This window comes from Melampsora larici-populina (genome assembly GCF_000204055.1).
Source record: "Melampsora larici-populina 98AG31 unplaced genomic scaffold MELLAscaffold_236, whole genome shotgun sequence".
In the NCBI taxonomy this organism is placed as follows: Eukaryota; Fungi; Basidiomycota; class Pucciniomycetes; order Pucciniales; family Melampsoraceae; genus Melampsora; species Melampsora laricis-populina.
Genome location: NW_006768992.1, coordinates 1 through 12,948, shown reverse-complemented (window position 1 = coordinate 12,948; position 12,948 = coordinate 1). Strand labels below are relative to the sequence as shown.

At 43.6% G+C, this 12,948-nt stretch overlaps 4 protein-coding genes across 4 annotated transcripts; 1 reads left to right on the top strand and 3 right to left on the bottom strand.

Annotated features, from left to right (window-relative positions):
* Positions 1-35: 35 nt before the first annotated feature.
* On the top strand, positions 36-1,991 carry MELLADRAFT_87771 (uncharacterized protein; the record flags this gene model as incomplete). Its single annotated transcript, XM_007419540.1, has 6 exons — positions 36-556; positions 637-717; positions 869-1,040; positions 1,137-1,188; positions 1,232-1,522; positions 1,633-1,991. The coding sequence occupies 6 exons, from the start codon at positions 36-38 to the stop codon at positions 1,989-1,991; spliced, it is 1,476 nt and encodes a 491-aa protein (XP_007419602.1).
* A 3,253-nt stretch (positions 1,992-5,244) lies between these two features.
* On the bottom strand, positions 5,245-6,120 carry MELLADRAFT_114569 (uncharacterized protein; the record flags this gene model as incomplete). Its single annotated transcript, XM_007419539.1, has 3 exons — positions 5,245-5,509; positions 5,583-5,922; positions 6,033-6,120. 3 exons carry the CDS (start codon positions 6,118-6,120, stop codon positions 5,245-5,247), a joined length of 693 nt encoding a protein of 230 aa, XP_007419601.1.
* A 1,891-nt stretch (positions 6,121-8,011) lies between these two features.
* Positions 8,012-10,934, bottom strand: MELLADRAFT_87769 (uncharacterized protein; the record flags this gene model as incomplete). The annotated part of the gene is made up of 9 exons (XM_007419538.1): positions 8,012-8,133; positions 8,198-8,364; positions 8,454-8,764; positions 8,817-9,032; positions 9,097-9,220; positions 9,293-9,438; positions 9,501-9,811; positions 9,940-10,152; positions 10,223-10,934. The coding sequence occupies 9 exons, from the start codon at positions 10,932-10,934 to the stop codon at positions 8,012-8,014; spliced, it is 2,322 nt and encodes a 773-aa protein (XP_007419600.1).
* An 876-nt stretch (positions 10,935-11,810) lies between these two features.
* MELLADRAFT_87768 (uncharacterized protein) lies at positions 11,811-12,824 on the bottom strand (the record flags this gene model as incomplete). The annotated part of the gene is made up of 4 exons (XM_007419537.1): positions 11,811-11,836; positions 11,903-11,935; positions 11,980-12,175; positions 12,249-12,824. 4 exons carry the CDS (start codon positions 12,822-12,824, stop codon positions 11,811-11,813), a joined length of 831 nt encoding a protein of 276 aa, XP_007419599.1.
* Between the last annotated feature and the right edge of the window lie 124 nt (positions 12,825-12,948).

Here is a 12,948-nt window from a genome sequence, read left to right as displayed (position 1 = left end):
TGGATCATAACTCTCTCTCAACCACTCACTATACCATGCGGCCTGGACTACGCAGCAAACCCACTGATATAGACGAACCCCCTCCAGTCTCCACATTGTGTTCTAGCGACGCATCAGATTCCCAAGAGAATTATCAGCCATCTGACCAGCCCTCCCCCAGACCACGAGGTCAAAACTCACGCTCCAGACGAGGAGGCTATACCGGATCTCAAAGTCGCCAACCAAAGCAAAAGCGATCTAGACAAGATGGACCAGAACCTATCCACGACTCTGACGAAGCCCATCAACATCGAGCTCCCACCAGTCCACCTCTGGATGAATCGGTCACTGACACCGACGCGACTACCCCCAATATGAACAACTATCATGAACTGGGGTTGAAGTGGGGACTTCCTTATGCAGAGAAACGGTTATCCCAGCTCTCGTTACCCAAAAACAACCGACCATCTGCTAGTGGAATATTCGAAGCCCAAGCTTTGCAAGCAGCTTATAATCTTGATAAGACTATGCTATGTATAGTTCTCAAGTGTAGCCGACATGTACTCGACGCAGCGTTGTAAGTTCTTCCGAATCCCAATTCCGTATTCCTTAATCAATTCTACACACCGTTCATTTCTCTTTTTTCCTTAAACATAGATTGGAAGGACCACTTGCCCGTGAACCAAACATGTACACGAATTATCAAACGTACAGTGTAGCCGCAAACGCAAACAAAGAGTAATGTCCCTTCATCTTCACTCATAGTTATACCCGCCCGAATTTACCTTCTACTCGTTTGATGTTATTACAGTGCCGCCAAAGGGGGTCTCAGAAGGCTTCTCTGACCGGAACACCATGGTTGGCAACACCTGGAGTTCGTTCACGGAAGAAGAACGGAAAGTTTCAGCCCTGAAGTATTCGAATATCTCTGTGTTACAACTAGTGAAGCCTACGCACTCACCCAAACACCCCTTGGAATAAGTGATACCCAGACGGCCGAGACCTCAAATGTCAACGTACCCAAAAAAACCAACATCAGTCAGCGAGGAACAGCTAGCACAGTATGTTCCTATCTTTGAGCGGCTAGTTGACTTGAGGAAAGTAGCTGGAGATTTGCATGAAGGTCGCCTGTGGAGGCACAGCAGTAAATCTCGCAGCCACAGTCGGGAACAGCTAATCAAGCTCGAGATCAGCAAGGTGGTACGGCAAGTGAGCCATTCCTTCATCCTACTCTATATCTCCAACTGTGCAGTACCTGTTTCTGATGAACCATGTGCAATAAACAAGCTCCATGTTCTAAACCACCAACTCGATCTGGAATTTCATATTTTACTCGCATGCTGGAACCCTAATTCGCCTACCAGCAAGGCCCTATTTCAGGATGAGTATACCTCCTGTGCACGCTGGGCTCGCCAACAGAAGAAAAGTCATCTGCTTGAATGTTTCTCTTTTGAGTCGACAAAGGCGCCAGAGTATCTCCGCCCTAAACACGGCGAGGCCAAGGCTATCTCAAAAGCAGGGCTCCAACAAACACTCAAAAGGAGTGAGCTTACTCAAGCACTCAACAACTTGATAAGTAAGTCATTCTTTGTTGTGCATTCCATAGTAAATTATGGGTGAAACTCATGTGTGTATGTGTGGATTCGTTTGTAGCACCATTTCTCCGTGGTGGTGTCCAGGGCCAGGGAGATGCACATCCCAAAGTTGCTAATGTGAAAGAGGCGTTTGGTAAGAAAACATACCGAGGCCAAGTTGCGCTCACGTTTCACCGTACACCCGACAGCCAGGTGAACGAGGACATGATTGCAAAAGGGCCTAGCCGGTTAACAAACGACGAAGTCCAGATTTGGCTCGATGACATCGCCTCAAAGAGATACACGATAATCTTAGACGATACAAGAAAATTAGGCAAGCGGAAAGGAAAACTTGATCAGAAGCTGACCAAAGAAGAAATGGAACTCGACGACAACCCACTCGCACCCGAAATTGACAACAACAATACTGACTTATAATAGATTTTGATCTTAGTTCGAAAATTTGCTTTTTTTGTCACTTCAAAAATAATATCTTTTCTTTCAATGATTATTTTTCTCTCTCAAAACATTGCGCAACCAAAGCATGGTTTCACGAGATGAAGTTACTACACAAATAATAATAGTTTCTTACTTATTTGTTTAGCGACCTAATTGTACACTGAAGTCACCAAAGCTCTTAACCACATACTTGGAATCGATGCTTTCCAAATTGCCTTGCCATGACTTGAATCCAATACAAGTTAAGCAATATGCTTGTAATGATGATTGAAAAATGCTTATAAATCCAATACCAGTTAAGCAATATGCTTGTATTGATCGATCAAGAATCCTTATAGATCTAATACACGTTAAGAAATATGCTTGTATTGATGATTAAAAAATGCTTATATGTAGCTGCAAGTCTACACGACTATGTTTATAGTCGATGCAATATCGACCGACTTGTGGTTTCAACACCAACACGCTTGTCGAACCTCCTCTTCCTTCCTCTGGCAGAACAACCCCCTCCGTTGCTTGCTCCGACTACTCCTTTCACCGATCGATATTGATTCAACCATACCGTCGATATTTCTTCAGGATTGTTTATTCAACTCACGAAAACCAGGTAAGAAGCTCAATGCGTTTTTGGTCTTTGTGTAGTACCCAAGAACAAGACAATATCATTCAAACAACTAACCTCTCCATTTCATGATTGAAGTTCTAGATTTCAACACGAGGTAGGACCTTCCATCGCATTTCATTTGTTTCGACTTCGCCTTGATGACTGATATCCTTGACGGTCTTGACTCGATACTTTTCTCAAAGTAGGTCAAGCTGCGCTTTCAATTGGTTAATCTTTTTTTCCTATCAGCCCTATTCATCATTTATAGGTACGTCGGTGCAATTCAAGAAGCATGAGTTCCTGTATGACCTGTCAAACCTGCTTGCCGATAGGATGGGGTTAGAATGGGCTTGAAGATAACTGGAATTGGTTTCCTAATGAGGGACGTTACAATACCGTAGTCTTCGATGCGTTCTAACCCCATTCTATCAGCACAGAGTTGATAGGAATTATGAAGTCTTCAAAATGACCAACTACTGACCAGCTAACCTCTTACCACATCTTATTTACTCTTGTATAGCCCTTCACGATTTGCAGGTTGGTCTACAAACATTCCTTGATTTAAATCACATTCAACTTTCTGTCTGTGTCGGCCCCAGATCATGGAGCAAAAGCAGTTATCACGGAAGAAGAAGAAAAATCGGTCATCCAGCAGCAACAATTATCGCAAGAAGAAAAACCAAGCTCGAGAACGATACAAACCCAACTATTACCCGACCAATCATGCAAAGCGGGATGAACAGCGAGCCTTCACCTTCAATGCCCTCCGACAGATTATCTCTGAAAAATTCAGTGTACCCATTGACTGCCGACTTTACTTTCTCAAGAAGTACGACATGAACAACCTGCCTGAACGCCCTCGAATTCAAATCAAGTTTGGTAACGCTGTGGTCCTTGATGCGGATACATGGAAGGTTATCCAAGTTATTCGATTTCATCCTTTCTCTGGCATGTCACGCGAAAAGAAGGACGAACTCAACTTTGTCATCAAAAATATCTATACTCATACTTTAGCTCGTTCTGAGGTCTTGGTTTGTGGGTCAGTGCAGGGGATTGAATACTGGGGTGAGATGCGTTCTGCTGGATTTCGACCGGGATCAGACAAAGGTCGCAAATTTGGTACACCTTCTCCTTCCCTTCCTTCCCTTTTGTTCCGTTTATTCAGTAAGTTGGATTCTAACCCTCTTGTCCTATTTATTTTGCAAGGTGTTACCGCCTTCTCCGCCAAGACAGGCTGGGATGAAGAAGCCATTATGGAAGATGAAGATCGCATGCTAGAAATGGCCGCCATCAACGAATCTTTAGCGGAGATGATGGCGACCCTGTGTCTACATGCCTATCAATCTAATCGCGCCCTCGCCATCAAACACTCAGTCCCCTCATTTGCAGATCCATCCTGGTTCGAGTCTCCAAACGCGAACGTCGTCGGGTCTAGCATTGTGTGCACGCGCGATGGGTTCAACAACAACGCACATGCCGACCGAGATGCCAGTCCGTACGCGCATGGACTCTTTGCCCGGATCAACCGACTTACTGGAGACCTTCACTGTGTGTTGGAGTCGGACTACCTGGGTGATATTGTAGGTTGCAATTTCATACTTGATCAGTACCACGTGGAAGTCCTGTTACATTCATGTGATGGAGTTGTCAAGACCATCTGGGCTCCTGATGAATTGCATCATACATCAGCCTCAACAACTTATGATGAAGGTTGGAACCCAATCTGGCCTGCTGAATCGCCTATCACGCGATTTGGGTGCTCTTTACAAATCAACAAAGCACTTGTTCAAAGGATTGATGCGGTGTTGAAATTGAAGGCTGGGAAAACTGATGCTGAATGGGCAATATTTAAACATGATGTGGTGAAGTGTTATGCACAGGAGGTAAATTTCAAAAAACATAAGATTCATAATCCCACCAAAACTTACAATATCAAGAAGAGGACAAGATGAAATATGGTTTAGATTGGGTTCATTAGAATGTTGTCTTACTATTTATCTTTTTACGTTGACCAATATTGTGAATTCTTTCAATGTCAATTCTTCTCACTAGCTTAAATAACGTTTGGATTGTTTGTTTTGTTTGAGACCGATTGTTTAAGCGTTTTTGATATCTCACTTTGGTTAATTCATTATACCCACTTGAATTTTCTGAGCAGTAATTAAAAGCACCGAGCCACTTTAAGCATGAACATTCACAATGTTCATGCTTACATTCTACTAAGGTATTGTATCGATAGTGCTTGTTTCTTGAGAAGATTTTGTGATATTCAATTCTAGTTATATTGTTCCACTTATGTGTCCCGTCGGAGAAATGATAAGTTCAATAGGCTCCAATTCTCAAGAATATTTATGAAATCAACAGGTGAAAGTGACAATTTGAAAAAATTGACTTGTGATTTTGCGAACGGATATAAAAGGTAATGGATTTGATTTGGGCTATGTATCAAATCAAGTGATTTGATAGGTTAATGTGGCGTATAATTGAGTCAATCCTACATTAGTGACCAGCAAGATTGTTCATCTCTCTCTCAAGTACATGGGTGATATGAGAAACAAACAGAGCCAAAAGGGCCAAAAAAGCGTGGAAACAAACGTGGAAACAAAGTTTTGGAAGGACATATAAAATTCAAGGACCAGTTTCCATGTTGGCACTAGTTTCCTTGCCACAATCCTTTCCAGAATCCTTTCCACATTTTTTTTCCATTTCTTGTTTGTGACTTTCGCAACTCTGCCTTGATACCTCTTGCGACCGGGCCATCTCCCTGTTAACCTCCTCTCTAATTCGAACATTTACTCTATACTTTAGTTCGCGCTCTCTCTGCTGTCGAGCCCGGTATAAAATCTGGAATGAACATTGTGAACCTGGTGATGAACCGTATCGACTCCCAAGCCTATCACATAGACAATTGAGACTGTCAGCATGTTACTGGACTGACAAGTAGAAAAAAACATATTTGAACTGACTCTTCTAAGGCGATATGATCTATATCTTCTTCGGTAGGATAATAATAACCGAATTCCATGCTTTCGGCCTCCTCAGCCGTCACGGTTCCGTCGGCGATAGCCTGGTCTCGTAAAAATGCAGAGGTTCGGACGCGATTCGCCTCCCGTTCTAATGCATGTACTGCGTCCTCATCCAAACCAGTTTGCACGTCAGGGTTCGGTTTCAAAGTCTCAATGCTGCCGAAGACAGCATCCAGAGTGGTGTCTCCCGTGAGCTCGTTCGATGGATACAAAAGGGGTTCCGACGCGCCGACGACGAGCGTAGACTGTGCGTCTTCGAAGTGTTCAGTATGTTCTGACACTGCGTGCTCGTAAGACGAAGGGGAAAAGAAAATAATCAAAGACATTATTGAGACATGTGAGGATATAATCGAAGATGTGGAGGTGATCTTTAGATGATGAGTCACTCACTCGAAAAACTATTAGCAAATATATATTCAGTGGTTGCAAGGAAGAACAGTGATGGGTGACCTCCCAAAATCCGATCTTTGGCTCTCATTTATTCGGCATTAGGTCGCAGAAGCCGGTGTGGAGATAATTGATGTGGGTCCGGGAAGCTTGCACATGATCACCAATGTAAGTTCTATATATATATGGTGTATATAACAGTTCACGTTATATACACTTCATATATACAACCTTCCTACCATCGACGCTTGCCTAAAGTTTGATGTGAAGATTTGAATGCTTGCCATTCATCTTCTCATCTTCTTGTAATTTACAAACTTGATACCCTGCCTAAATTTTGATGTCCTAATAAATAAGAAAGAGCTTATTGATTATTTATTGAAATATAAGATATATTCGAACTTAATTAGAAAGACCTTATTTATTAAGACATCGAATTATAAGATACATTCGAACTTCTCATCTTCATAGGAACAAGACACAAGGTAATGAGACCTAACTTACTGCCAAAAGATCTCTGATTTGAGTGGCAACGCAAGTGCTCGTTTCTTTCATGACTATATAGACACAGACTATTTTTCTTGATACAAAAATTACAAGAAAACATAATCCACTTATAACTTAACAAACTATCGGTTTGGGATGATATGCAAATTATATCACTATATAGACACAGACTATTTTTCTTGATACAAAAATTATAAGAAAACATAATCCACTTATAACTTAACAAACTATTGGTTTGGGATGATATGCAAATTACATCAAAGTATCGTACCTACCACGCTGCGACAGGACAATCATATGCGAACCTGTCAAGCATTTCGACATCATCAAAAGGGTAACAAAGATAATATAACAAATCGTTATGTTAATATATTTTCGGTTCACCTATGATTCACAAGTATTTTGGTACATGTGCATTATCAGGGTCTTAGTCTTAGGCACCATCGAGAAAGTTGACGCCCAGGAAAGTTTTTTACTATTGACTTTGCAGTTTTATTGGAATGTATAGGTATTTTTAAAGTCGAACCTCAATATTGATACCAATATTGAGGACTGGTTTCACATAAAGTCCTCGGAGATTGGTATATACAATCGAACTTGTTCATTATTAATTACACACATGACACGTAGATAGTTCATGTCAGAAAGTGACAATATTTGTTTACATGATTCAATGAATAGGAAATATATAACCGGGCCTAATCTTCCTCTTCAAACGGCACATTATCCTCTTCTACTAAATAAATCTGCACCCCAAGTAATATTTCCCACTCACCCGCTGTGCGACCTACCATCGCCTGCCACTGAAGCTTTAAATTGACGTCGAGGGCACCGCTACCTTCGACATATTGAGCTGTGGATTGTAGAACATCCAAAACCCAAGCATCCCAATGCTTCCAGAGGCGACATGTGCGTTTGGCTAGCCCACTATGAAGCGACTGCCACTCTAAAATCCTGTTATGGCCTATGGGAAAAGTGCGAAATGGTCAACTCAGTCAATGAGCATAAACCAATGGGATTACAATTCACTAACCGTGAGGCCTTGTATTATCAACACGGACTTGATAGTCAATACCCCAGAGCATCATCCGTCGGATTTCTCGTCCCAATCGTCGAATCTCCTCTTCACATGATCGCTTGCTTCGAAAGGCCACAATCCCTTCCTTGGTGCTCTGGCAAATTGCCCAAGGCTCGTCAGGATGGCTCAGCGCACCCTCGTTCCAGAAGGGATCCTCTAGATCCATTCCCATAACTTCCTCGAATGTTGGCTCACGTAGCCTTGGAACCGGCCGGAACCTTTGATTATATTTTTTTGTATGTCTCAGGTATGTGTTTGTTTTATTCTTAAGCATCGTCTGCTTCTTGGCCTTCAGCTCTGCGTTTCGAGGTTGCTGTTTGGCCCCTGCAAAATATCAAGGATAGATTATGTTATTGTATGTATAGCTGTAGTAATGACAGGGTAGCAAGGAATGCAATTAGAGTTTGAACCTACCAGTTCGATTCTCAGCCTCGGCTTCCTGTTGAATTACATCAAACTTCGCTTCATATAACAAGGACAGTGCAACCTGAACCGTGATGACCGCCTTGATCCTTTGAGCTGAAACCGCAGAACGTTGGTAATGCGAAATGAGAAATGGAACAAATGAAAGACAATAAATTACCACTTCCACGTCGAACATTCAACAGTTCGGCGAATCCCAGTTCTTCGGCTACTTCTTGCACCTTAGCCTCGAGATTTGCTAGGGACATGGGAAGACCAATTAGTTTGTCTCGTTGTTGATTGGTTCGAATTGGGGCGGCATGAGGGTTGAGATCGTTCATCTTCTGACTTGAGGTCAACGGAGGTCAAGCAAAAAAGAAATTTAATAAAAACAATCAATGACATTAAAGCAATCAAACATTTAGATGTTGACTTACCGAGCTTCTATCAATTGCTCCTCAAGTTGAAGCAAAACTTTGAGTCGCTCCCGTCTCTCCTTAGCTTTCACGGTCATAGCGGCTAGTTGTAAGTTCCGCTGACGCTCCCATTGGGCATCAAAGTATTCGATAGTATGAGCGGGATTGGCCTGTGCCAGTTTGTCTAGTGTGGACTGCAGCGAGGCCAGCTCGGCTATGTACTTCTTAGTCTGGGTACTCAAAAACGAAGCTAAAGTTTCCAATCTTTTCAATAAATCAACTCCTTCTACAATGGACAAAAACCCAAAGAAACAATAAATAAAGCTGACCAGCTCGATCCCTTAGAAGTAGATTCTGATGTGACGTCCAAAGATCGAGACTGACCAGTCTACGCTGCTTGGTAGCATAGCGGTTGCCTTTGATGAGCTTTGAGTTTTTAAACCATACTCTTTCACACCCCTCCCCATTAGACTTGCCCCACCATTTGAGGAGTCGAGGGTTGTACTCTAGTTGACATCCCCAATGGTGTGCGTAGGAATGGAATAAAGCTGTAGCAAGCCTCAAACGATTTTGTTCTAGCTCCTCGGGAAATAGTTCTCGCTGAAATAGAATAGGACAATCAGTGTGGATCTACCGTATCTATTGCCAATGATATAAAACTTACATTTTTGATGGTCTTATCCAAATTACATCCTATGTCATAGAGAACTCCTACCTTATTGGAGTGATTCCGATTCTTTTCTAATACATCGAGAAGCCACTCGATGAGGGCTAGTGGGTAACATGCTCTAGCAAAAGTCTCTGCGTATGTAAGGAAGTCTGGAGGAAAAAAAGGAACATTGATATATAAAGTTACGTACTTCTCTCCGGTTTGTATCAGATTGATGTATTTCAGGACATGGTCATGGCGGCACGCCATTGCCAGTAGTCCTGACTCATCCATGTTTTTAAAGTGGGTTTTCCCCCTTGCATTGTTGGCGGTGGTGTGCGCTTCGGTGCATTGATCCTAAAAAAATATATGATTAGCTCGTTGTCAATTTTTGCATGTCATCAAGCACTGGTACTAACGACTTCACCATCCATAGGTTTTGACCGGTTCAACTTTCGATTCATACGGTCTACAAGAGCTGGATCCAGAAACATATCAGGTCGGGCAGGTTTATACCCCGGTATTTCCACACTGGCAGCTGCATGCCGTTTATGTTGGAAATTTCCATCCAGACATACGTGAATGTCAGCTTCCTCAGTTTTGGTGATTCCAACTGGAGGGCCGAAACACTTGGGACAGTTCGAAGCAAGAACTCCCAGCTCTGAAAGTTGAAGCTTCTGATTTTCAATAGTACGGATTTGAAGTAAGATCGCCCGATACGCGACAATAGCTGATGTAAAGGGTCGATGCCACTCTCGAGGCTGGCACTTAAGTCAGTTTGGTGGGCAACGAACGGGTATTGGTGAATGATGACATGGTTACTTACTTGCAAGCTGGCAGTGAGTATCAGTGGCTCACCTTGGGAGTCAAGGACTTCATCAAGGGCTTTACAAAAGCCTTGAGTAGGAACAGCACAGTTTAGCCACTGCGAGTGGTGATGCACCAGGAGACGAACCGAAAATGCGGTTTCGGGCCGAACTGGGGAGGTCCCAATATAACCCATGAGCAACAACCTTACCATATCGGAGGGGTCGCATCTTTTGCAGAAACTGATCTTGACACGCCGTCTACCTGGTTTGATGATCGAAACATCATCTTATGTCAGTGGCAATCATGTGGGAATATGGTGTTGCTTACTAACTGGTCAGATCCACCAAGTTGACATCTCTCTCCGTCTTACCTGCACAGTTGCAAGGCTGTCGAAAGTCATGATTCCATCTATCGACTTGACCCCAATTAGATGTCTCCAAGCGACAACGGAGAAACATGGGCAACATCAGAGCGTGTTGCCATGTCCAACAAGTTTCGTGGCGAAGTCGTTGGGCAAAATGTTGCTCGCGTCGCAAGGCGCTATGTACAGGGTCTTCTTCTTCTTCATCGGGTTCGGAAGGTGGTGGAAGAGCCGGCATAAAATGATTGGGGTTGATCACATAGACTTCGTCAGGGGCATCAGGATCCTCTTCTTTTTCATCGTCAGAATAAAAAGGTTCATTGGGACCCAGTGGAATCGGAACGCCTGGTGGATCATTCGGTAGCTCGTCCTCGGGGGTGGTTGGTCTTTCTCGTTTACGTCGAAGGAATGCCGCCACAGAAGCTTCCGTATGAAGCAAGTCTTTGGCGCGTTGTTCGACTAGTTGTCGTTGCAGAGGGGTGACGGGTTTCGGTTGTTTTGATTGGGTGTTCAATCCTTTTAAGATGGCTCGTGGCGCCATTTTATACAATAGAAGTGATGATGAAACCTTCACGTTTGATTGGTAAATCACCTCAAAATTGTCTGGCCCCGGGGCCATTTCTGGGATGGTGAGCTGGCACGGCTGGGACGGCCCTCCACGAATGCGGATATTTACCCGCATTCGTAACAAACAATGAGTTATTATTTTGAAAACTCTTCACCAGCTATTTGCAAATGATACAATGTCGTTTTTACAAAAGAGGTAAACGTATGTGAGCATATGAATAATGACAAGAACGTAAGTTTATGATTTGATTAAATGGCCGACGAACAACTTTGAGTCCATGAATCAATCAATATATAATGTACATTTGCGCCTTGGGCGTTTGTGTACAGCATTCCGTGCGTTTGCGAAAACATCATGCTTGCCAATCAACGTCGACCATTTTGTTGGCCAAGTGGAGGCTTCGTCAGACTTGTATCGAACCCAAGTAGGGCAAAGGCGTGGTATTGGGAGATCGGGAAGTGTGAAATCAAGAATTAAAGTGCAGAAGTGTAGGTCTGCAAAAGATAACACTATCGGGGGGTTTTCATTTGGCGGTGAGAGGTAAGGAAATGTGATTACACTGGTGGCTTGAGAATAATAAATGACCGGACGGTCAAACGTAGATGCTATGACACCACTCCATCCAGGCATGCTAAGCCAGTATTGTCGCTCTAAGACAACATTCGGTTCGCGGGTGCTAAGACAAACTAAAGCCTTTGCTCGTGTGCTGCATCCGTGAAGGTTTCGGGATGATTTACCAGAGTGTCCTCCATGGCTTGGCGTATGTGGGGCCAGTTGTCCTGAGGTTGCCCTATTGCAATTGATATCGCTCGAAAACCACAATGCCCATCGGATTTCACTTTGCAGACGTCGCAAACAAAAGGTGCAATCCAGGTGGCAATTTGGTACTTTCTCAGTAGGGCTGGCAGATGTGGATTGATGATTTCGGGCTTCAGGACGAGTTTTGCTTGACGACGTGTAGTGATCCAACGAGGGATGGCTGGTTCAGCCTCAATGGGTGGGGATATCGCGGATGGCTGATATCAATTGAAAATGGTCAGCGCATGTAACTACATTCCACAGTGATAGCATGATAGATGTACCTCTGATTTGGGTGTCTTGAGCTCGAAACAGTCCTTTGGGTCGTTCGGAATCAAATCATTGTGAAGCTCAAATATACCTTCAGTTGCTTGCGACTTTGTTGCATTGTCCACGAGATGTGGGGTTGTAGCTTCTTTTATAACTTCGTTTGTGCCTTCAGGTGAGGTTATCGTAGCGTCTTTGGGGATGAGGTCGTTGGCAATTTGAATGAATGAGTTGTCCGCTGAGTCGGATTCGGAAAAAGCCCCTAAGAATTGATCGAACATTTGATTGATCTACGTGAAAGGTTGAAACGTGAAAGGTTAGATCAGCTCAAATATAATCGAATTGGGTTTACATCGTACTTACAGACAAATCAAGTTCGTGTTCCTCGCTGGGTCGACAATTAAGAGGTTCTTCCTTGAGAATATGGTTGATTTGTTCAATCTTGTATTTCTGTGTGTTAGGAGATAACGCTTGGAGCCGTGCCACGAAGTGAACCAAATTCGCTTGTAAGTCGGGTATATCGGTAGGATGTTGGTCGTGATCAGAAGGTTTCGAAGCGGGAGCGAGAGGCTCATGACTCACAGCAGCCTCATCAATGGTTGATGGGGTCGATTGGGACTGTTCAGGATGAGGAGTGGTTACGGCTGTAGGTTTTTCTTTTCTTTTCCTCGGTTTGACATTGTAGTTGGGCAGATGATTGTGTCCAAGATGAGTGTGTATAAGGAGCCAGGACTTCTTCGCGTGATTGGGTCGTGCGGTCAGCTTAAAATTGCAGCCGATTCGTGCCGATCTGGTGGGTCGAGTACTTTCCTTCTTGGGTGCCGCGGGAAAGCCACCTCGGTGACAATGGTAATGACAGATAAGGCCTGTGGTCGAGTTTCCTTTGCGAATGTTGTAACCGTACTTGTGGGCACCAAAGGCTTGAACATAGTTGTCCATTGGTTCGCGATCTCCATCGGTGGTGAAGATCTCTGTCTCGGGTGGTGCTGGTAAGATGGTTTCGTGAGTTGTGACAGAGGTTGAATGATCTAAGTGACTGTTTGAAATGTCCATGGATGGAGGT